This window comes from Nothobranchius furzeri, chromosome 9 (assembly GCF_043380555.1).
Source record: "Nothobranchius furzeri strain GRZ-AD chromosome 9, NfurGRZ-RIMD1, whole genome shotgun sequence".
Taxonomy (NCBI): domain Eukaryota; kingdom Metazoa; phylum Chordata; class Actinopteri; order Cyprinodontiformes; family Nothobranchiidae; genus Nothobranchius; species Nothobranchius furzeri.
The window spans coordinates 54341347-54367108 of record NC_091749.1 but is presented as its reverse complement, the minus strand read 5'-3'; the positions used below and the strand labels follow the sequence as shown (position 1 = coordinate 54367108).

Sequence of the window (25762 nt, the reverse complement as noted above, 5' to 3'; positions counted from 1 at the left end):
TCCATTCTTGAAGTCAGCATAAGTGAGCCGCAAAACCCTTGTTCCAAGGTCATGCCCCTCCCTACGGCTCCCACAGACGATGACCGCCTGCAAAGGCATGAAACCGCTTCTGGAACTCCGTTCCGCACACATTCATCTTTTCTCTGCTCGCTGAAGAACGTCAGCCTGCAGCCATATGCACCACACATAGTTGGTGGTCTTACCATCAACTGCACCCACATCTCAGATGCTCGCCTTGCTCTTTGGTCTGAAAAGTCAGCCATCAGCCAGCAGACGTTTGAACACCTGCGTCAGAAGGACCCCCTTCTGGTCAGTGTGACACGTAGCCATCGGCTCTTGTCACCTACTTGGCCGCAGAGGCTCCTGAAAGCGCCAGAGGTCTGCTCTCTGACTATCCAACTTGGAGCAAGACAGCTCACACATACATTCAGCATCATACCACAGCTTGATCCACCTGCACTCATTGGAGCAGATCTGCTGGTTCGACTAGGTGCCCAGCTGGACACTTGCAATCAAGTCCTTTGGGCCCGGGCCACACCTTCCTCTGAGCCTCGCTCAGAAGGCCCTGAACACTTGCTGTCCGGTCAAACCATTCCACAGGCCTGCCGTGCAGTGGTTGAGGCCAGCACGGTTCTGCCCCCACAGGTCAAAGGAGTGCCTGTTCGTCTGACCCTGATGAAGCATCAGAAGCTGCCAGGCACCCAGGCCTTCTTCCAGCCATCACCACACTTCTTGGAGCTCAACTTAGCCGTCTGTGGCACGCCACTCTTGGAGATGAACAATCGTTCTGCTTACGTGTTGGTCGAAAATCCGACCCGGAGTCCTATCCACATGCCGGCAGGAAAGCCCTTGGGCATGCTGATAGATAGCTCATTCCATGACTTCGAACTTTCAGTCCCCGTGATTGGACAACTTCCGTTGTTCTTGAACGACAGACAGGTTGGTGTAGACACATTCAGTACTTTCCCTTCACAAATGATTACCATCAAGTGGCATGAAGCCCTTCCTGAGGAACCCATTTGCAGTGCAACCTTAGATACTGACGGCGGTCAGTGTCTAACGGTTTTTGCAGTAAATACTCAACCCTCTGAGTCACCGGTTGAAAGCCCGGAACACCAGAGACCCTCCTCCTCTGAACCTTATGACGGCTTCGAGGCCGAAGTCAGCCAGCAGCTTGACAAAGCGGATGCGCTGGAGTCAGAGGAGCAGAGAGCAGCGCTTAGAAGCCTGTTCTATGAGTTTCAGTCCATCTTATCCAGGGACTCCCTGGACTGTGGACTCACAAACCTGCACACGGTTCGCATTCCGACGAACCCGAATGCCCCTCCTACTTTTGTACGTCAGTACAAGATTCCCCTCGCTGCTTATGAGTCGATCCAGGAGATCCTCGATCAGCTGAAGGAGAAAAACATCATCAGAGAGTGTAACTCCACTTACAACTCTCCCATCTGGCCGGTTCTGAAACCGACTGGGAAATGGCGTCTCACCATAGACTATCGTGCACTGAACAAACAAGTACCTCTCTCCAGGTGGCCTATGATCCATTTAGATCAGGAGCTAGCCAGAGTCAGAGATGCTCGTTTCTTCTCTACGGTTGACATAGCCAACGGCTTCTGGACCATGAAGGTTGAGCCGGCGGACCAGTATAAACTGGCTTTCTCCTTTGGAAATCGCCAATATACTTGGAACCGCTGCCCCTTTGGCTACTCTAACTCACCTGCCGAGTTCAACATCTTCCTCCACAAAGCCATGTCAGATGCTGCTTCCAGAGGGAACCTCATATATGTCGATGACATCTTGATGAGGAGTCGAACCTTCGAGGAGCACCTGGCCGAACTCCGTCACGTGCTGCAACAGCTCGCTGACGCCGGAGCTAAATTGGCGATTCTCAAGGGACAGTGGTGTCGAACCAAAGTGGAGTATGTTGGACTGCTGGTTGGCCCTAATGGAGTCGAGCCCCAAGCGGGACGCATTAGAGCCATTCAGGACATCAAAGCCCCAGCTAATCTGACTGAACTCAGGAGCTTCCTCGGAGTCTGCAACTACTCCAGGCAGTTCATTGAGGAGTACGCTGAAATAGCAAGGCCCCTCACGGAGCTGCTTCGGAACGACACCCCTTTCGTGTGGGACAGACCCCAAGAACTCTCCTTCCAGTTCCTAAAACAGAAGTTGGCGTCCGCACCCTGCCTGGCTTACCCAGACAAGGATAAAGAGTTCTACATAGAGGCTACTTTCTCCTCTCACTGCCTGAGCGCTGCTTTGAAGCAGAAACACGATCAGGACATGAGAGTTGTGGCATACGCCAGCAAGCCTCTGAGCAAGGTGGAACTCCAGTTCTCAGACTGCGAGAGAGCTCTCCTCTCTACAGTCTGGGCCGTCGAACACTTTCGTAGTTACATCGGTGGACAGAAAGTGATCATTGAAACGTGTCATCAGCCTGTTACCTTCCTAAACAGCCAGCGTCTGCGCGAAGGAAGAGTGTCAAACAGCCGCATTGCGACGTGGATGATGGTGCTCCAAGGATATAACATTGAGGTCAAGTATGGTCAGAACACCAAGCTAGCGCTAGGACAAGGGCTAGCAGGCTGCCAGCACTGTGACTCTGACTCCGTCATGGGCCCCCTGGACACACCTGCCGCAGTCTACCCAACCGCATCCAATCATCGCTACTTTGATGAGAATGTTTGCCAAGGGCTTCCGAAAGTTTACACTGACGGATGCGCCTACCTTCACGAAGGCCAGCTCCGTGCCGGGGTTGGAGTAGTTTGGGTGGACTGTGACACTAAGCAACCAAATCACTACCGGTTGGGCCAAAAGTCTAGTCAGTACGCCGAAATTGCTGCAGTGTTGATAACCCTCCAGCAGGCGGCAGCCTTGGACATCACTCAAATCGTCCTTTGCTCTGATTCAAACTACGCTAGACACAGCTTCATCTCTCACTTCCCCATGTGGAAGGAGAACCACATGAAAAACGCCAGGAACAGAGACGTGAAACACTCGGAGTTATTCCTAGCGTGTGATCTGCTCACCACTGAGAAAGGCATAATGGTCTACTGGAAAAAGGTCAAAGGTCACTCCAGGACCCTAGGTCCAGAGAAAGATGGTAATGACGAAGCTGACCGCCTTGCTAAGCTCGGTGCTGACCAGGGAACCTGCTGGGAATTCAAAGACGAGTGGCTTCCACCCAAGGCCGTTCACGAGGTCTGCGCGATAACTCGTCGCCATGCTAAACAGGCAGACGAACCTCGGACCGTTGAGGTACCCGTGTTTCTAGGCAGACAACCACATGACGCGGACCTAGTCACCATGCAGGAACAAGATCCTGACCTGAAGCTCATCCGCGAGCTTCTCCAAAAGGGCCCGATGTCTAAACAACCATCACCACCTATTGGTGCAAGCCAAGATTGGGTAAACCTGCATCGTCAACTCGCGCACCTGAAACTACAAAACGATTTGTTAGTTTACATGCGTGACGATCACAGTCCGCCGCGCTGGGTTGTTCCACTCGACCACAGAGGAGTGATGATTGCCTACGCCCACGACACTCCGGTTGGAGGTCACCGTGGAGCAAAAGCTACCCTCGCGTCACTGACAGAAGTAGCATATTGGCCATCGATGTCCAAGGACGTACACAGCTATGTCCAAGGCTGCCTCATCTGTGCCCAGTTTCAACCCTCCCAGCCGCTTGCTAGAGCACCACTGCAACGCAGGGGAATAACCTTCCCTTGGTCCCACCTGCAGATCGACTGGGTTGGACCGGTTCCCAAATCGGCAAGAGGAAACAAATATATGCTAACTGTAACTTGCAGTTTCACAAAGTGGGTGGAATGCCTTCCAGCGCCAAATGATACAGCCGTCACAACCGCTGTACTGCTGATTAACCACGTTTTCAGTCGATGGGGACTTCCACTCTGCATTGACTCTGACCGGGGAACTCATTTCACATCCAGTGTAATGACGTCCCTGTTTGAACTTCTGGGAGTGGAAGTGAGATTCCACCTCCCCTATCACCCACAGTCATCCGGACAGGTCGAACGGATGAACCGCACGGTCGTCTCTATGCTCAAAAAGTACGTCTGCTCCACTGGGAAGGACTGGGACGTCAAGCTCCCTCTGGTCCTGATGGCCATACGGTCCACTCCACAGCGATCCACGGGGGTTACGCCCTTTGAGATGATGACCGGCAGACTGATGACTCTACCACTGCACCTCCTGTATCACCCAGAGGATGTCAGTGTTGCCACTGCCTATACCGCTCATCAGTATGTGGCAGACTTGAAAACACACCTCAGAGCTACGTTCGCGCACGCTCAGAAGAAACTGGAGACCAACGTAGAAGGCGCTAAAGCCTACTACGACCAAAAGACAACCAGCCGCGAATACGAGGTGGGTGACAAAGTATTCTACTTTCGGTTCGCCCAACCGGCACGCAAAGCTAAGAAGTTCCTGCCCTGCTGGTCAGGACCATTTGAGATCGTGGCAAAACTCTCTCCAGTTGCATACAGGTTACGCATCACCAAAGCGAGACAGGAGCCTGTCTACAAATGGGTGCATGCAAACCAAATCAAACCCTACGTCAAACCATCCCCGCGGGTACAGAGACCAGACTCCCCGCAGGAGGTAGACGTAGTCGCTACATAGTTCTATGCATGGAAATGGAAAAGGGGGGGAAGTGCACGTTTAACCCACTAACATGTACTAACCGACAAAGAACCAAGCCCCCCCCGCCGTCATTTTCACTAACCAAGAGAAACTCCTCCTAGAACGCTAACAGGAAGTACTTACTAAAACCTTACAGGGTACTCTTGTAACTGTCAACCTACATTCTGCTCTGATTAATGAATCTCTACGTGCAATCAAGACTTTGTCTGAAACCATACATCAGGATATTGTGTACACATGAGTGGTGGGAGATTTGATGCAGGACCTGCTCAGGGAAGTAAGTTCCACGCTGGACAGCTTGGTTGAAAGTCGTATTTCCCCGTACTTGGTACCACTGGACCTGCTCAAAGATAGCTTGACAGCTGCTACCCCTCTACTGTGCACCTTTCACAAATCCACCTAGCGTACAGCCTAAGTAGTGCAATGCCCATTCACGTTGGAAAAAAATTAGAACTCGTTTTCCTGTTAAACGTTCCCATAATTGTGACACCTCACATCTATAGGTTTAAGTCGATGCTGAACTTTGGTATTTGAAAGGACGGTAGGCATTTCCACTTTGAACTAGAAACCTGGCACTCCATCACCTCAACCTCGAACAGCATGACTCAGAGATTGAGATCATGGACGCTTTCCAGGGTTATAACTTTGCCTTCGATTTAGAAATTGACCAACAATTACTGATTGAAGGAACCAAATTTGTTAAGTTCACACAAACCCCGCGTGAACTTACTTTGACGCCCAAGACGCTACATTGACACAGATTATACCACCTTAATCTGCACATTGGTCGCCCTGGGGATGGGATGGCTCATCACGGCCGTGATTGCTTATTCCGCCTACAGGCGTGTTAAGAAACTCCAAGATAAGATGCACTTGCTCACCTACGGTGTGCCTCGTAACCGCGTTCGGGGAGACTCCAAGCGTGAATGTACCACACCTGTCTAAAGGGGGTGAGCAACATTTTCTTTGTTATTCTGTAACCCTAAGAGTAGTTCTCACTTTAGTCTACCTCACATTTTTATCTGAGTGTTGCATTATGTCACATTCTTTATAAGCTACACACTGAATGTATGACCTAAGAATGTATTTTATGAGACCTCAAGGTTGCTATGAATTTTCTTGGATGTTATATGTTATATGTTTGTTTTTTTTGGGTTTTCTGTATTTTTTTGTTTCTTACTTGGTCACATATTAACTAGTGGTTATGTGCCGGCCCAGCTCAGTCTGTCAATGACTCTGTCTGACGCACCAGCACATTGTAGTACCTCTTAGTTTTATGGTCCTTGTTTTAGCCCAAAGACTGTCCTGATCCACCCTTTGGACCAAAAAAGGGGGGAATCTTGGGACCACATAGGTCAATGCGCGTTTGCGAACTATGGACCTCGTACATCACCGCGTGCTCCATAAACTGAACTGTATGGCCGGCGGTGAGATGCCTTTGTGTCCACTCGTGGAGTTAACCGCCCACCGACCTTCCTCCTTCTACACTACTACCTCTCGCATGGACGACATCATCATTGCGTACCACCTGCGTGAGTGGCTTCTTCTCGTTATGCGCGTTGGGGACTATCCCGTTTCCTATCCTCTTTGTGCCTGACAAAGACAAAGACCAAAGGCGCCAGGATCCAAGACAAAGACCAAAGACAAAGGCGTCCAAGGAGACCAACGTCCTAAGGGACAAACCCACCTGTGCTTCCGACAATCAAGTCGACATACGTTCATGAGGAACAAACCCATCTGTGCTTCCGACGATCGAGCTTTGGGCGCGATCCCCGAAACCAAAAGGGGGAATGTTGAGGGTCTGACCTCATGAGGAAATTACTATGCAGTGATTTTCTCCAAAATGACTGTGCTTAAATTGCTCTGAAAAGCAAATAATCACATCAGCGCCAAGAAACTTCATTTCCCATGATGCTTTGCACACGGAAGCATTGTGATGACGTCACCGCCTAGTACCAGAAACACGTTCTGCGCATGTGCGGGAAGCCGTGGAGCTTTTCCCGCGAACTAAGACCATAAATCTTCAGCAGAGACAAAGAATCCTCGTTCTTTTGCCCAGGATACCTGGCGGTAAGGACACGCTTGTCAACGCTCCGACAACTTGAGCACGCGGAAGCTCTAAGTGCCAAGTTGAGCCCACGGAACTGCTGGAAACTAAACTGCAAGCCCATCAGATCTGCTCGTTTCTGCTCCCTTCCAGCTGATGTTTGAGGACACAGAACTGCGGAGGAAAGCAACAACTCCATCAAGCATGCTGTAAGTTATAACTCAGCACAGAAAGAAACTTTGCTGTCTCTGTCCAGCCCGTGGAGAAACACTCGTGAACGCCAAACAACGGAGAAAGCATCAAACCGACGGACGACGCCGAAAGCTGCGGAGAAACACGGAGAACCGTCAAATCAAAGAGGGAGGGACGCCTCGCTCTTCTGGTGATCAGCAACTCATCTCTTTCTCTCTCTCCTTCTTCTTCCGTTAACTCTATAGTCCAGAATAAGCAATAAAACCGCGCTATTGCTTAAAAAGTAGCTTCGTGTTTTCCTCTTTCGTCCCAAACACGTCCGTCGGGTCATTTTGAAAGAATAAACTGCTTATTGATCATTGTTTGGTATCTTAAAATGGTTTCTGTCATGGCCAGGCTGAAACTAAAAGATATTAATTTGTGATTAATCTTTTGTGTTGTTTCATGATCTTTTGAAATGTTTTGAGTGATTTAAGGTTAAGTTACTACTGATTCTAAGTGCTTTGGAAGTTAAAGTGCAAGTTGCCACCCACACTTTAGCCAGACAAAGGGGTCAGCCATCTTGTATTCAAGACTCCATTTTGAATCCATACACACGCACACACACACACACACACACACACACACACACACACACACACACACACACACACACTACTCCTTTGTGAGAACAAAGGACCCCATTCATACATCCTCCATCACATGCAAACACATCCATCTTCAATCATATCACACGGTTATTATTCATCTATTCCACTGTTTATTCATTTGACAAATTGTTAATTAAATGTTATAAAATTCAGATTTTTGTGTCCAGTAGCTTTGTTGTGTCGAAGAGAAGTCTCTGCTCCGAGGATTCTACGAACTTCAAGAAAGACTGATAAGAGTTTTGGATTCATTTCCCTTTCTAATTAAAGGGTGGTGCCCCGAAGATATCTAAGAATATCTTAATTAATTAATAAATCAGTAAATAGTTCCATATTTACAGAATTTATTGAAGAATCCAAAAGTAAGTTAAAGCTTACGAATTGTTCGCTCCTAATAACCCCAACACCCGCAAGGACGTTGCGTGTCTCCGCACTGACGCAGACGGAGAAGCATGAATCAGGCTTCAGGTGCAGTGCCACTGCACCTGTCAACCTCCCTCCCCTAGGGCAGGTGGGTTTCCCACCCCTGGGTGAAATAATCCTGCTGCAGAGACGACACAGACTCTGTGGGTGTCATTGACCTTGGAGGTATTGGACAGACTGGTCACCCTGGCGGCGCCGTTGTAGTTAACAACACCCAAAGAGGGAATGACATGCAGCAACAGGCCACGCGTGCATGGCTCAGTCTACTCGAAAGGCACATCCTCAGACTGAGCAGCAACGACAGGCCATGTACGACCTGAAGGTCGCATTATGCTCAGCTCCATGCCTGGCACTTCCTGATTGTGACAAAGAGTTCCACCTTGAGGTCGTGTTCTCATCTAACTGCTTCAGTGTCGGTCTTTATCAAGTATATGACTGTGACAGGCGTGTCGTAGCATATGCTAGTAAGCTCTTGTCCGGTCCTGAGTTTAAATACTCTTCACTGTGAAAAGCTTTGCTTTCCACCATGTGGGCAGTTAAGCACGTTTCCAGCTACATTGGTGGACAGAAAATCATCGTCATTGAAACACAACATCGGCCAGTGACCTTCTTTCCACTTCCGGTCGTTAACAAGATGGCACCTGTGCTTGGCTTAGCCGCAGTCACCGGCCACTTTTTCGAACTTTTCTCCACTAACCTCCTCTTTTCCACCTTGCTCCTGTCTGCGATACTCTTCAGTAGTGTCCCTGCTACCATCTCCTATGATCGCCAGACTCTTTTGTCCTTCCGTTTGTTCACGATCGCCCACGATATTCTGGTCTGGTTGAACTCTGCCCGAGTGGTAATTCTTTTCTTAGCCAGCCCCGGGGTTCTGGTCGTGGGGGAGGCCTAGCTGTTGTTTTCAGAGACCATCTTCCATGTAGCTCTACAACCTCTGGTCACTTTGCTTCCTTTGAACTGCAGCTGATTAAAGTCGGGCGTAAGGACCCGTTCTACTGTGCTGTGGTCTATCGTCCACCTGGTCCAAACAGTTCTTTCCTTCAAGAGTTTAGTAACTTTCTATCCTCCACTGTGAAGCTGTCCAGACTGGTGAGTGTTGGTGACTTTAACATCCACGTTGATGATCCCTCCCATCACTTTGCCATGAATTTCTCCAGCATTATGGACTCCAGCTTTACCCAGCATGTTTCTGGCCCCACACACACCAGGGGGCACACTCTGGACCTTGTTTTTACCCTGATTCTAAATGCTGACAGTGTTTGTCCTGAGGACATTTATATTTCAGACCACCATTGCATTTTCTTTAACTTGTCACTTTCTGCGTCCCCACCTCCTGCTCGCCGTATGGTTAGTTCTCGTTTTCTTAATGAGAGCACAGCTAGAAATTTTTCTGCTGCTTTTGATCCACCCTGTTCTTCTGATAACGACCCAGATTCCTTACCTTCTCAGTCTAACGATCACTGCCTCTCCATTCTGGACAATATCTGTCTTGTCAGAACCAGATCAGTTCCTGCAGTGAACCCTACTCCCTGGTTTCATGACAGCCTGAAGCACCAATGCAGAAAAACTGAGCGTTTGTGGAAGAAAACTCATCTCCACGTCCATCTGCTGCACCTAAAAGATCTTCTGACATCCTTTAACTCTGCAGTCAGAGATGCAAGGGTTTCCTATTTTTCCAACCTGACGTCCCAGAGCAAAGGGAACCCCAAGGTGCTGTTTAACACCATCAGCAGTATCGTCTCTCCTGCCTCTCCTACAGCCTCCATCCACTCTGTTGCAGACTGTGAGAACTTTCTGTCTTTCTTTGTGAACAAGTCAATAAGGTTAGATCTAGCATCTCTCCTTCAGTCTTATCGCTGCCTCTCCCGACTCCAACCAGACCCATCATCCTAGATAGCTTTGCTCCTGTTTCTTTGCCAAAGTTAACCAAACTAGTTAACTCTATGAAGACCTCTGCATTCCCCCTTGACATCTTACCCTCATCTTTGTTTAAAAATGCTTTTCAGTCCATCAGTCCCAGCATGCTCTCCATTATTAATGCTTCTCTGGTTTCTGGTCAGGTCCCTGCTTACTTTAAGAACGCTGTAATCCACCCGCTTCTTAAAAAAACGAGTCTCGACCCCTCTCTCCATAGCATCTTCAGACCCATCTCTAAACTTCCGTTCATCTCCAAGATCTTGGAAAAGGTTGTGGCTAAACAATTCACAGCTGCTCTTGATGAACATAACATCTATGATTGCTTCCAGTCAGGTTTTCGTAGAGCTCATTCTACTGAAACAGCTCTTCTTAGGGTCTCTAATGACCTTCTGACTCAGTGATGCAGGGGACTGTTCTGTTCTGGTCCTGCTAGACCTGACTGCAGCTTTTGACACTGTTGACCATCACCTGCTACTGGAGAGGCTGAGAGACTGGGCAGTTCTATCAGGAACTGCTCTGGAGTGGTTCTCCTCCTATCTTTCTGAGCGTTCCTTTTCTGTGGCCGTCTCCAAGTTTAGGTCCTCCACCACCTCCCTTACCTTCTTGGAAAATTAACGGGTTCTTAACCTCTAACCGGAAGCCCGTTAAACATCAAGACCTCTTCATGGCTTGTGATAACCCTAGCGACATCACATGACATGCAGATCTATTGGCGTGAAATCAAAGGTCTTTCTCGTGTACCCGGAACTGATAAGGATCTGATTGCAGACTCTCTTGCCAAACAAGGTGCAGCTGTTGGTACCCCATTGTCCTTTAACCCCTTGTGGCTCCCTGACAGTGTGTCTTCTCGGTCAAACCCACCCCGTGTGTATGTCGTGTCTTGAGCTCAGGCCGTTAACGCGTCCACCTCTCGACCGTCCGATGGTTTTGAGTCTGTTCTTCCTGTCTTTTCTGAAAACAACCTTGTCAGTCTTCAGTCCCAGGACTCTGATATTAGCAGGATGATCCTGTACCTTTCTGATCCCACAGCTCATCTGCCTTCTCCTGTCAAGCTTGACTCCATTCCTGAGCTATGGGCTCTCTTTCGTGTTCGTGTCATTCCGTCTCTAGGTGTTGTTAACTACAACGGCGCTGTCAGAGTGACCAGTCGATCCACAGCCTCCAAGGTCAGTGACACCCACAGAGTCTGTGTCGTCTCTGCAGCAAGATTGCTTCACTCGGGGGTGGGAAAACCACCTAAAGCTTGGTTTATGCTTGACGCATTCACTTTCCGCTTGGTGATGCGGCTCGCGGATGGAACGCGCTTCACAACTTGCAGCGTTTATAGGTTCATGCGGCTTGTCTCTGCGGTGAGCTAATATTCTCCCAAACTGTAAGGGGCAGCATAGAGCTCTACGGCATGCATCCAACACTACACCATAGTAGAAGTAAAAATTACTGTTGTTTACAACATGTCATTCCAGCATGTTTTAACAGCGTCCTCGTCTTTTCTGACAGTGCGAGCTATTTCTCTCCAAGAATTATTAACAACGTGTTGATCGCGGTGATCTTTGAGAGCTGAATCATACAAATGTCTGTATTTACGAACCTCTGCCATACTAGTTCTTGCCAGTCCGCCATGTTTTTCCACGTCCGACCGTCCGCATGGTTAGAAAATTTCCTAGGTGCGCGGTGCGGAAATTTTGGGCCGTGCGGAGGCGCTGTGGAGGGGCGTGGTTGTTAAAATGACGCAACCTCGCGGATGCGTCAAGCATAAACCAACATTAACCTAGGGGAGTTTGCAGTGGCACTGCACCTGAGACTCCGCACACTGGAGTGGGCACACCACCTGCCGAAGGGGGAGTTGATGGTGGCGCCGAGACTCCAGCTGAAGCCCAGTACCTTGCGGTGGGGATGCCACCTGCCGAAGGGGGGGAGCTGACAACATCACTGACCCTATTCCTACAGCTGGTGCTAGTGACCTCTAGACCTGACGTTGGTGACTCGCCTACCACAGGGGGAAGGTTGAATGCCACCCTGTACCACACTGGCTGACCCTGATCTCTGACTGCACCTGCGAGTTGTAACGAGCAATAAACCATTACGCTACAGCGTCGACCGAGGGCCCTCCAGAGAACACACCTGCGCCAGACACATTCTGAGACATTGCATTCACCCGCAAACAAACACTTCATATTAGATTCATCCAAACACAGGGTTGCTTTTTTAATACCAAAGTCTTTTTAATATCAAAGTCTTTTATAAATTGTCATGTTTTATAATTGTTTAGTAATAAATTTCTTAACCTTCTTAAACTTGACTCTTTCTTGAAATAAACACAGAGTGGGTGTACACTGATCACTGAACAGGCAAAGATCTTTAGATCTGAATTAACAAATAATATTTGCTATTAAATTAAATCTTTAAAAATAAATATTATAATCTTTTGATTAAACATAGACCAAGCAAGCTGGTGTATGAATTTATATCTATTATATTTATATATCCATATATAATCTCATTTGTCAATTTGTTTGATTTTAGGAATTAAAATATAAGCTGATAGCAACAGCCTTTAATTCCTATGTTTAGGTCATTAACCCTACAGTAACATTGAATCATCTCTGGTTTCGGTGTTTAACTGGCTTATGCAACACGTGGTGATCTCTCCTCACATCAGCATGGAGCCAAAAAAACTCTTCCAGACATAACATCACTTTATTTAGAAGTAGGGAATGTAAAAACATATATGGAGTAAACTAAGGAAAGATGGGCAAAGCGGGCAGATCTAAAGGCTCCTTATGCTAAATAAATGGGACTTGTGGTATAGCTAGTTTGTGCTGACACCCAGCGGTCAGGGTTGTACAACAGCTCTTATCTATAGAGGGGAAGCCAACATACTCACACTGCTTGTAAACTTCATTGACATTTGAGAAATCATTGATGTCAGCGAGAAGCACGGTGGTTTTAACAACTACCAGAAATAAAAGTAAACTGCATGAAGGACATCTGCAGAACAATGGCTTCTACACAGAGGATCGCCTCACCGTTCTCATAAGTGCATCCAGCCATTCGGAGGATCTCCCCCATGTTCACGAGAGCCTAGGAATAAAACACAACAGACTGTTGCAACACATGGACCTGAACTTTGTCTCATGAAGAGCTAACATGATCCTGGTGACACTTTAAAGCCAAAGCACAGTCAGAGCAGCTGCTACATGCTTAGCGGATTATTTTGTTAATACGGCTGAATGTTTGGATAGTTTTACATCTGTGCAGAGCAGTTGTGTTGTTTTAGATCATTCATTCACTTATCATTCATTGGTTTACTGTAAAGAATGTTTTCCCACACAGCTGCTGGTTAACACTGGTTATTAAAGTAAAGTCATGCTAAAAAAGTTACTTTCCAGAATACTAAAGTAACTATAGCCACATCTCAGGTGTGCGGGTGTGAAATCAGCAGATGGACGATGACACCTGTCTGGTTTGGGCCTGAACACCGCCTCCCACCAGCTGGCCGCTGACCAGATCCATCCCCAGCTGGCCGCTGACCAGATCCATCCCCAGCTGTCCTGATACATACACGCTCCGATCAACTACCACTGCTTGGCTTAGAGACACAGACACAAAACAAGAGTTTTAGTTAAAGGTCTAAATATACTGATCAGGTGAGCATGTCTGCTCAGCCAATCACAGGGCAGCGAGTCAATGCCCTTAGTCGTCTAGGTAGGTGCTTTACTGGACTCCAAACTGAACATCAGATGGAGAAAAACGTGACACTTCAGTAACTTAGTACTGGTTGAGTATTTCAGAACCTGCTGGTTTACTGGGATTTGAACCCAAAATAATCTGAAGGGTTTGTGGACGGCAGCAGGAGGTAGAGCGGGTTGTCCAGTAATCAGAAGGTTGCAGGTTCAATACCGGTTCCCTCCAGAGACTGCTGTTGTGTCTTTGGGCAAGACACTAAACCCACCTTGCCTACTAGTGGTGGTGGTGGTGGTGCCTGCCAGCGCGCCCCAGGCCAGCTGTGGCTAATCATCACCACCAGCGTGTGAATGGATGAACGAAAGATAGTTATGTGAAGCACCTTGGGGGGCTATTAGGGATGAGCGTGTACACCACTATCTGTATCTGTATCTGTTCAACCATCTAAATTATCTGTATCTGTACTCGGAGTGGGCGTGGCCTAACCCGGAAGTGGGTGTGGTTTACATCAATACGTTATTTTAAGTTTGATCAGAAGTTGCTATGTGTATTGTTTATTTGAAAACTATTTACAGAGCAGCCTCAGAGTTGAGATTAAATGTTTTTGATCACAATAGTAAAGGAACTATTACAGAACAAGTTTTTCAATAAAATCAGAACATTAATATTTAAGTGCATGAATTAAGAGAGAGAGAAGAAAAGATCTTTTCTATAGCGCCTCTCAAGATAAAAATCACAGGGTGCTTCACAAAAACAAAACATGTAAAATAGAAAAAAGAATTTAGAAAACGATTAAATTAAAATGAGCAAAAAATAGACAATTGTGATTAAAAATGTAAAGAAATAGAGAGTGAATAGGAAAGAGGGAGTGGATCCTCCTCAGGAAGAGGAGAGAGAGAGAGAGGGGGGGGGGGGGGGGGGGGAAGAACCCCGACTGGAGCGGAAGCAGTGACATAAGAATTAAGCCACACAACGTTTTCCACAAATGCACACGTTCATTCGGAAATCCACACTCTGTGTTTCACAAATATAATTCGGAGGAACACAAATGCACACGCTCATTCGGAAATTCACACTCTTTGACTCATAAATATAATGTGAAAAAATAAGTCACGCAACATTTTCCACAAATGCACACGCTAATTCTGAAGTTCACACTCTGTGGTTCACAAATATTATTTGTAAGAACACTTGTAATAAAAACTCACAGATCATACGAATTGCTGAACGTGCATTTACAAACAGCTTCTCATTTGTGAACCTTTCTGCGTTTGTGAGTGAAATCTGTGCGCTGAATTTTGAGACTCTCCTAACGTCGCAGATCAACAAACGTCACCATTGGCTAATGAATCTGTCAATCAAATATATGATTCTGCCAGGGCTGTTCGCTTTCAGCCAATCATATGGCTCCTTATGTTACGGAACAGATCTTTTTTTTTTTTATTAGAAAAGGTAACATACAAACAAAATGCACCTTACATTATATATTCAAAAGATAATCATTACACGCATATTCAACATTTTCACGTATATGAAAAAGAAAACAATAGAAAAAGAACATCTAAAGCTGGGGTCATCTAATTAATAGATTATTAACTTACTAACTCAAAATCTTCTACAAAGGAAATAAGCAAACCAGCCTTTTTCTTTTTAACTAAATTCAAAGATTTAACTAATAATTTTAAGTCATTTCTCCAATAGGCTAGTGTTGGTTTGGTCTTAAAAAATCGACATTTATGTATAAACTGTTTACACAAAATTAATAACACATTAACACCATAACTAACTTTCTTTTCTTTCAAAAACACTCCAAACATTATCATATTTAAGGTAAATGGGGAAATTTGAATCCCACTAGAACAAAGCCAGGCATGAAAATCTAACCAAAATATTTGTATAAAATTGCACACAAAAAAAATAGATGGTCTAAGTCCTCCTCTTCTGTTTCACAAAATACACAATTACCAGCTTCTATATTGAATCTATCCCCAAGGAGTCTATTGGTTGGGTAAATTTTATTCAAAATTTTAAATTGGACTTCTTTCCCTTTAGGAGCGATAGGGAAGGTGATATAATCACTTCTTATTTTTTCAATTTCTTCCCTTTGGAAATCTTTTAATATGTAATTACGTCTAAGTAAGTTTGGATAGAAGAGATTCCTTAATGAAGATCTTAGAAACTTATTATTGCATTTATCATCACAAAATCGAATATCTTCTATAAATAATTGTCTTAACCTGGGGGAGATGCCAGAATATATTATATCATTTACAACTATGTTTTTGAGTGACAGTGGAATTGATCTTATAACCCGATTAAATTTATTTTTAGAACATTGGATATTAAACTTTTGACAAAAATCTTGATGTTCTAGAACACGTCCTTCATTATCTACAAAATGGGCAATTGCCCAAACACCTTTGGAAAGCCAATCTTGGATAAAAATAGATTTTCTGTTCAGGATATATCTATTGTTCCAAATTGGGCTTTTATGTGGAGTGAAGTTATGTTTAAATAACATTTTCCAATAAAGAAGGACCTGTTTATGAAATGCAGAGAGTTTAATAGGTAGCCTAGTAATTTCAAAGTCACATTTTAGAAGAAAATCGATACCTCCCAGTTTGTTAAAGACCTTACTTGGTATAGAAAACCAGATGGAGTGTGGATTATTTAGGAAGGATTTTAACCATTTCACTTTCAAAACACCATTCATTACATCAAAGTCAATTGCGTTTCCCCCACCTTCAATGTATGGTTTAACCAAATCATCTTTAGATATATAATGGCATTTATTTCTCCAAATAAAGTTAAAATTTAATCTATTAATTGTTTTAATGATTTTATTTGATATTGATAAAGAGTAAGCTGGATATATAAATCTAGATAAACTATCCATTTTGGTTAATAATATTCTTCCAAAAATTGTGATGTCTCTTTGTAACCAGTTATTTAAGATTGTCTTACATTTGTCAACATTATCTGAAATATTTACTTTTTCCACCACTTTGTGATCTTTTGAAAGTGTGATGCCCAGATATTTTACTTCCTTTTTCACCTGTATATCGTACAAAAACTGTGCCTGACATTCCTTTAACGCCAATAGTTCACATTTATTTAAATTTAATTTTAAGCCTGAAGCTTTTGAGAATGTAGTTATTATTTGTTTTACTAGGGGAATTTGATGTTCATTTTTTAAGAAAAGAGTAGTGTCATCTGCAAGTTGACTAATTATTAACGAATTATCTATAATCTCAATTCCGGCCACATTGCTATTTTTAATTAAAATTGCGAGCATCTCCACAACCATTATGAATAACAGCGGAGAGATTCCACATCCTTGTCTAATTCCTCTTTTAATGCTAAATCTTTTACCAGTGCCATGGCCTAACGACACAGAGCTATTTATATCAGTATATAGTATATCTATTATCTTCCTAAATTTATTCCCAAATCCAAATTGAGTTAGTGTTTCTAAAATAAAAGGATGTTCTACTGAATCGAAAGCTTTATAAAAGTCCAAGAAAAGAATAAAACTGTCATCACTAATTAGATCATTGTAGTCCAGTAAGTCTAAAACCAATCTGATATTATTATGAATGTTCCTGTCTTTCAAAAACCCTGATTGTGTCTCACTAATTATACTTGAAACCCCTTGTTTAAGCCTTGTTGCAATTGAGCTAGAGAAAATTTTATAATCTGTATTTAGTAACGTTATAGGCCTTAAGTTATCCAATTGTCGCTTATCTTTGGTTGGTTTAGGAATTAATGTAATTAATCCTTGTTTCATGCTAGGCATCAATTCTCCCTTTTCAATACTGGCCAGTATAGCTTTGAATAAGATTTCCCTTAAGTCTTCCCAAAAAAATTGGAAGAAATTATGTAAGCCCATCTGGACCAGGGGATTTATTAAGCGCCATTTTCTTAATCGATGCATCTAATTCTTCAATTTTAAGGTCAGATTCACAAATTTCCTTAAATGATTCATTAATTTTGGGGATCAGATTATCTATTTGATCAAAAAAGGCATCACAGTCTGCTTGAGAGAACTGTGAGGAGTATAAATTAGAATAGAATGTATAAGTTTCGTTTTCCAAGATTTTAGGGTCGTCACATTCAATACCATCAATTAACAGGGAAGATATAAGATTTCTTTTCTGTCTGCTCTTTTCTAAATTAAAAAAATATGAGGAATTTTTTTCCCCCTCCTCTATCCATTTAGCGCGTGAACGCACAAAAGCTCCTTCTGCTTTATTTAAGTAGAGCTGATCTAATTTAGTTTGCAACTCCATAAGTTTACTCTTTTCTTGGCTATCTAGATCATCCTTACTACAGTAATAAGTAATTTCTTGGAATAATTTACATTCATATTCTCTTTGCTTTCGACTTATATTTTTACTGAATTGAATAGTAAATTCTCTAATCTTGAATTTAATGAATTCCCATTTACTGATATATCCTACAATTAAACGGTCAGCCATAATATCTTTTATAATTTTTTTGACTATGTTGCAGTAATCTTCATTTTGTAAAAGTTTGGCATTGAACTTCCAATAAGTTCTTTTATTTGATTGTCTAATTTCCGATTTTAAGCATAGTCCAATAAAGCAATGATCAGAAAGAGGTGCATTTGACATCACAGCATTTACAGTGTGGTTAAGAATGTTGCCACTTCCTAGCCAATAGTCTATTCTAGATTTACAAGTTCCATTTGGCTTAAACCAGGAAAAACTTTTCATTTCCGGATTTCTTACTCTCCAAATATCTGTCAAATTGTTGTTTATCAAAAATTCTATAATTAGGTTATTTCTTTGTGGTCTACCTGTCCTTGAGGGCCATCTATCAGTCCATTCATCAGGGGTCATATTCCAATCACCACCCATTAAAATATATTCCGTAAGGTATCGATCTTTAAGTTCGGAAATATTTAAAGTTATATCTTCTAACATATTTTTATTCTGACTTTCATTGTTATATCCGTAAACATTGACTAAAATGAAAAACAAACTTTCAACTCTCATTACAGCGATCAACCAATGACCATTCAAGTCAGTTCGTTGTATTACAAGATCCCCAGGAAAGTTATTGAATAAAATTGCTACACCCCCCGACCTTGTTGAGCCATGGCTAAACAAGATTTTGCTGCCCCATTGGTTTGACCAAAAAGATACATCACTATCAGATGAATGAGTCTCTTGTAGGAATATGCAGTTTGATTTTTTACCTTTGCAGTACAAAAATAAGGCTTTTCTTTTAACAGATTCTCTTAAACCCCTAACATTTAAAGAACCAAAACAAATGTTAACATTCAACATGAACTATAGATAGAATATCGCTCACCACGTGAAAAAGATGAGAAAGAAGAAAAAATACTAAATGCTGAGCTCCTCAGACCGCTAACAAGTTTCCACTATTTCAGTTGTCATTTTTAGTTCTCCTGTGTGTCCTCAACTTTGCGTCCATCAATGAAGGCATGTGGACCACGAAAGTAGGCTCGTTTACCCGCACGTCTTGCCTTCTCCACCAGAGGCCATAGGCGCTGTCGATCTTGTATGTCCTCCTGCGGCAACATCTCTGCGAAGCTGATGCGTTCTTGTTTGCAGATTGAAGAATCCTTGGTGCGCTTCCACAGTTCTTCTTTAATTCGCCTTTGTGTGAATAAAATAATGATGTTTCTGTTTCTGCCATCAACTCGTTTCCCTAAGCGATGAACCACATCAACGGCCTCTTCTAAGTTCAAGTCAGGGGCAATCTTCCCAAGCGTTTGCAAAACCTTCACGCTAATGTTTTCGTCTTTGTCTTCCTTCACCCCTTTTAGCTTTAAGCACCACCTCATTCGGTAGCGCTCTTGTTCTCTCACTCTTCTTTTTAAGTCTTCGTTTTCTTTAAGCAGCTGTTCATTCGCATTTGACAGATTAACAACTTTCAGTTTGCAGTCAACTATCTCTGCGGCATTAAACTCCACAGCCTTAGCCAAGCTGGCAACCATAGCTGCACTTTGTCTGTTTTGTTCCTTGATATCTTCCAGCTGCACTTCAAATTTCTTCTCAAGTCCCAGAATGGCTTCAAAAATAGTTTTATTGGAGATATCATCTTTCTTCTCTAAAGATTTTGTTCTTTTCTCACCCGGCGGTTGTTTTGATGGAGTTGGTGGCGCAGAGTCTGCTCCCCGTTCTCGCTTGTTTAAACCCACGTTGGCAGCTTCAGTGTTAGCATAGTCATGGTCTCTGACTTTAGCATGCGGAGACGTCTTAACATTGGGATTTGATGGCACAAATTGCAGCTTTGCATCCTTAATAATTTTTTGGGTATCCATAGTTATATTTCGAGTGGTATGAGAATAAAGTTACTTAACAAAATCTGCGGTCTTTCGGAGCTCCTGAGAAAACACGACTGTTCAAGCCACCATCTTGGTGCCTCCCCGTTACGGAACAGATCTGCTGTGCGCATAAGTCGGATACAATTTTCCTGCATGTGCAGCTCGGGGGTGACGATGGCTGAAGATATCGCGTTAGCGTTCACACTTGTTTAATTTTCTATTTTAATTCTGGTGCCTGTTAGCAGCTGAAACACATCATCACGTGCTTGTGGATATCAAATATTCTATTTGAAGACATGACTGTAATAATAAGTGTAGCAGGATGAGGTAATCTGCTCCTGATTTTAACACCTGGTATTAAAGTCAGGAGCAGATTACCTCATCCTGCTACATAAGTAAAGGTTAGCTGCTGTAATTTTAGTGTGCTCATAGAAAACGTGACAAAAGAACACAAAACATATTTCTCTTTATGACCTATATAGTTGTCATCAACATAACATGATTTACAGAATACATGTGACCAACTAACTTCATGTTCTATCACCGGATGTTTGGATAGACTGTACATACTGGACAAAATGATTCCATAGGCTCCAATAACACGTTTTTTGTCTATAATGGGAGGTGGCCACCACCGCCATTTTGACTGTGTCACAGGTTCCGTCCAGCCCAGACAATTCCATAAAAGGGAAGAGAGGAGGAGCTGAGGGTGGGGCTGTAAGGCTGGGATCGACGGACGAACTAGCTACAAGCTAACCTGAAGTTAACCCTGGCTAACCCAAAGCTAACGCGGAGGTGGGAGCCGAGCTAACAGATGTAGCCACCTAGCTTCAACCCAACCGGAGCTAACTGTGGAACACCCATCGACCTGAATCTCACACAAAGTTTAGGTGGAGGTTTTCGGCGCCTGTTCGTGAAAAGTACCTGGATTTAAAAAGTATTAAATCGGTAAGTTTATAATTTATAATTTAACCATAACAGAATGAACAACAGCGCGCCATGGTCTCCAGCCAGCAGAGGAGAGGATGGCGGTTTTTCAAACCCTCCCGGCCGGCGAGGAGAGCTCATTCCTGGGCTGGAGCCGGCCCTCAGCACCCCGCCACAGGCTCCAACAGATGCTGGCGGTGTTTGAAACCCTCCCAGCGGGACAGGGGAAGTCATTCTTGGGTCGGAGTCGGCTCGCAGCAGCGCGCCACGTTCTCCAGTCGAGGAAGGCTGTTTTTGAAACCCTTGCAGCGGGACAGGGGAACTCATTCTTGGGCGGGTCGAAGTCGGCCTGCAGCAGCGCGGTGTCGCCGTAGCCTACATATTTTGTTATTTAAGTCGCTCCGGAGTATAAGTAGCAGGACCAGCCAGAATATGTAAAAAAGTGCGAGTTATAGTCCGGAAAATATGGCAGTTATTAGTATTTGAGCTAAATTAGCAGCCTAAATACATTTCATATATTTCCAAAACGTAATACTTGTTTGTATCTTGTACAGCCAACTAGCCTTTATTCTGGACTCAGTACAATTTACCAAAAGTAAAGAGACATTATACAGATGAAGTAAGCACAAGATAACTTACTGGAAGACACGGAATTATCAAGAGAACCAGAACAAGAGAGCCTGATAACAGTCATATGAAAATAACAGTTAAAAAGTATGTATGTGTAATAGAAATAAAAATATATTAGAATTAGTGTAACTCACTGTGATCCAAACAATAAATCAGCCATAGCCGATTAGTAAATATGACATGAGGTCTGGGAGTTTTTAAGTTTCATTCTTTTACATTTTTTTCTTAGATCTGTTTAAAGGTCACCATGGCAGCCTGTGTGTCTCCAACATCAGCTACACAACGCAGCAAGTGTAAGTTCCAAATACCTGCCTCGACCACTTCATGTATGGTTTTGTACTTGAAACAATTATGACAAACCTGTTATTTTTTCTCCATAGCCATTTGGATCATTGGTGACAGCTACGTGAGGCGTGGTGCCCAGAGAGCTGCAAAGACCGGAGACAACCTTGGCCTCCCTGACGTCTGTCTCCTGGTTCGGTTGGGGCGGACCATCGACATACATACATGTGCCGACACTTTGCGCCCTGTTTTATAAAATGTAGTGTTAAAAATAAATGTTTTCTCAATTACTGGAATTTCTTTGGTTAAGACAAAAAAGTGAGGAATAATCATTTACAAGTTATTTGTACAACAGGAACATTTTAAATCCCAACAGTTTCTTAGCAGACAATAGAAATGTGTTCTTTACCAACTTTACTTGGTTTAAAAATCTTACTAAAAACAGAGTGCCGTATTGCAAAACCCAATCATACTTGTTTTGTAAACATTAGCTTTGTAGATATTTTTTACAGATCTATATTTGTGTGCAACAAAAACCAAACTTAAATAATTTGTCATTCTTTATTGAAAAACAATAAAATACAGTTATACAGAAAGTGTGGGAAAATGATAATGTGAAAGTATTGCACTATAAATGTAATCCTATTTATCTTTAAAAAGAAAAACTCTAAAAATGTCCTGTACAGCAACATGACAGAAGAATGGTGGTCTGTCAGTCAGAATGTGCTGAACAGATTTGCTCTTTGAAGAGGAGTGTCATGTTTGGAGGAAGGTACTTAACCCAAGACATGCAGAATACAACACTGACCAAAAACTGATGGAAAAAATGATTTATTTATAAGGAGGAACTTAAGGTGCACAGATAAGTCTGTGGTTGGAACTGCAACAACAGCTCAGCGTCTGGAGGAGGGAGAACACAGGTGAGCTTAGGTTCTGGTTTCAAAATCCATTGTAGGCAGGCAGAGGTGTTCAGCAGACTTACTGTGGTGGGTGTATGTGTTGGCTGGAGGAGGGAGAGGTAGAGAGCCGGGGGAAGCGCAGGAGAGGGAGCAGAGGTGGAGAGAAGTGGGGCGTCCTGGTGGATGGGGCACTGGGTGAGATGAGAGGTGGGTTATGGAGGGTGGTGATAAGGTCCGTGTGCTGAATATCCAAATCCTGGTCCATGTGTTGAATATCAGAATCCTGGAGTAGAGGTCAGTATCCAATGAGGTCGACAGGAATCCTGAAGAATGGTAAATCCAATATAAGAGCAAAAACACAACGAAATAACATTAATCCTAGGAACACTAGAGGTAACACGAGCGGCTGGTTACTACCAAAACTGAGGCAATCTTCCGGCGTCGAATTGTGTCCACCATCCACCTTAAATAGGAAAGCACCCTGCTGATTGCTGATCAGGAACAGCTGGGCCACTCCCTCTCCTGGCAAGAGACTGACAGATGGTTAAGAGAACAGGAGTACTCACCCCGGCTCATGACAAGGAGCCTTAGGCCTAGTCCACACGTAGCCGGGGTTTTTTGAAAACGAATATCCGCCCCTCCAAAAACTTGCATCCACACCATCGCGTTTTAAAAACAAACTGTCCACACGTACCCGGATAAATACGTTGTTAAGGACATGCCAGACCTGTAGGCGGCAGTACTTCCCCCGTTCTTAACCTCGTCCTTCGTCTGTGGTCTTCCGCAAGGAGCAGTAATTCCGCTTGCAAAAACAAACAAGCAGAAAGCGCTTGGACAATTGATGGATCGGGTAGTGACAGAGCGCAGCTCTGAGGGCTTCCATGATGTCGGCTAGTGTAAACACAGGTCGCACACGTGATGTCAGCATTTTTTGTCGCGGAAAGTGACGTTGCGGACCTTAAAACTCCGGTTTTGTCAGTCCACACGATGACACCCAAAACGGAGAAAACGCAGATCTTCACTTTGGCCGGAGTTTTTAAAAAGATCCGTTTTCATGTGGATGACAGGCCAAAACGTAGAAAAATATCTACGTTTTGGCAGATCCCCGGCTACGTGTGGACAGGGCCTTAATGTGTACGAGGTTCCCCTTGAGTAATATTGGTTTGGGTTATGTATCGCCACATCAGCATGTAAATGCTGAACCAATCTGGAATAAAGACTGCTGATAGAGGATAAACAAGTAAATAAGAGAAAAATTAATGCAACTAGCAAACCAACATAAAAACAGCAACCAGCAGCTGCACCTGTGAAGAAACATTTCTAAGAGTCATCAAGAAAACGTGGGATGAACAACTATAAACATGTAAACCATGAACCACAAACATCATGAACAACAAACATCAACAAGCATGTGTTCGTGCGTGTGCTGGGATGTGAAGTGTTAGACCGGATCAGGTGCACTCTGGAACGGCCACAAGCACCAGAAAACCTTGCTACAGAGAACTCAGCAAGGCTGACACAGGTCATGGGCCACATGGCACAGGAATCACACAGCATTTCCACCTGAAACAGAATCATTAAAATTAGAATCAAATACAACAGTTGTTCAGTATGACATCAAATGGATTTTTAAAGAAGGCAATTGGACTTCTTTGGTTTCATGAACACACTGGTACACCAGATCACTCTGTGTGTGTGTGTGTGTGTGTGTGTGTGTGTGTGTGTGTGTGTGTGTGTGTGTGTGTGTGTGTGTGTGTGTGTGTGTGTGTGTGTGTGTGTGTGTGTGTGTGTGTGTGAATGTGCTTGCGTGCATGCATGTGTGTGTGTGTGTGTGTGTGTGTAAAAGCCATGTGTAGTGTTTATTTATAAAGCATATGTTGTTGGATTGTATCCAGATTCGAGACTTTGAAAATATATAGTTTAATTACAGTTTGATTTATTTGACATCTGTATAATGTTTATTATTTTGTTTTTTCCCCCTAAATACCTAACGTTTTAGTTTAACATGAATATTAGTCATTCATCCCAATACATAAAGTTACACATTTTAAATTTTAATAGAGGAAGACTGCAGGAGGGAGCGGTAAAATACTGGAGGTCCCCAGCAAAAACAAACTTTACGAGTCTGATGAAACTTGCTGGTGTTCCCGCTGCTTCTTCGGTAAACAGCGCCAACAAAAACAAAGAAACTTGGGATCTTGTCGGCGTGGTGGTGGGATTTAAGGGAAAAGCTGTATGCCCTATAGACTTCTCACCGAGCTGCAGTATTTCTCCGGTCAGATCTGTCTCCGAGTTCGAGAGCTCCACGAGCGGTCAGCCCGCAGCAGCTAGGCGCCGCATCGGTCAGGCTGCCCGGCCTGACCAACTACCCCTGGCTGCATCCCGGAGATTGGGGCGGGGCTAAATGTGGGCGTGGTTAAACGTTTAGAGGTGGGTGGAGACAACTATTTGACTCCTGCCCCTCTCTCAATGGAACCGGTAAACCGCGAGTAGCCCCTTTCTAAGGTTTAGAAAGCCCTAAAAACCCACAACACTCATGTAAAGCATAACATTGGTAATCAAATGACTTGTTTGCTGGATGTCAAGATAATTTTAAAGAGCAGATAATTACAGGTGCCATTTTTGATCCAATCTGTTCTGATATTTTTATTCTTTTTTCTACTTTTGTATGGTATGTGTATTTATAGCACACAGGTATTTGTGTCTTTTAGCTATACTTTTGGTACCTATATAACAGGTTCAGGCATTTGATTGACTATTCTTTAAACCTGTCAAAACCATTTTAATAGTTGATTTTATCAATGCTGCCTTTATTTTAATAATCATTTCCCAAGTGAGTGTAAAACAGTACAGACAGACACGGGTAAATTTGTTGTACACTCCATTATATCAGCTACATTAAGAGGAACAGAGACTTAAATTGTGTTGATACTTCTTAAAACATGCCAGGGTTTGAGGCGGGGTGGTGAGACATTGTGTGAGACACAAGAATGCAGAATAAATTTTTCAAAAAAGGTAAATTTAATAGAACAAACAACAGCCAACACAGGAATAAAAAAAATTACAAACAAATGAACCAAAAAGCACACAAAAAAACAAGAGAACCTCCAAAAAAAAACAATGTGAGGAGGAAACA

The 25762-nt window shown here is 43.7% G+C and overlaps 1 protein-coding gene and 1 long non-coding RNA gene across 2 annotated transcripts; both read right to left on the bottom strand.

Annotated features, from left to right (window-relative positions):
- Positions 1-12621: 12621 nt before the first annotated feature.
- Positions 12622-13906, bottom strand: LOC129153133 (2-iminobutanoate/2-iminopropanoate deaminase). The gene is made up of 5 exons (XM_070554441.1): positions 13841-13906; positions 13607-13617; positions 13345-13477; positions 12915-12969; positions 12622-12841 (listed from the first exon to the last, which is right to left on the bottom strand). Exons 1-5 carry the CDS (start codon positions 13904-13906, stop codon positions 12672-12674), a joined length of 435 nt encoding a protein of 144 aa, XP_070410542.1. The 3' UTR covers positions 12622-12671.
- Positions 13907-22542: 8636 nt separating this feature from the next.
- On the bottom strand, positions 22543-23148 carry LOC129153282 (uncharacterized). Its single transcript, XR_008559465.2, has 3 exons — positions 23044-23148; positions 22710-22949; positions 22543-22627 (listed from the first exon to the last, which is right to left on the bottom strand). It is a non-coding gene; the product is annotated as an uncharacterized lncRNA (long non-coding RNA).
- Between the last annotated feature and the right edge of the window lie 2614 nt (positions 23149-25762).

Coding starts and splice junctions, on each gene's coding strand:
- LOC129153133 (XM_070554441.1), bottom strand. CDS start 13,906: ATGATTAGCCACAGCTGGCCTGGGGCGCGCTGGCAGGCACCACCACCA. Junction 12,970..13,344: donor TTCAGGCCCAAACCAGACAG/GTGTCATCGTCC, acceptor TTTTATTCCTAG/GCTCTCGTGAACATGGGGGA. Junction 12,842..12,914: donor TGGATGCACTTATGAGAACG/GTGAGGCGATCC, acceptor TATTTCTGGTAG/TTGTTAAAACCACCGTGCTT.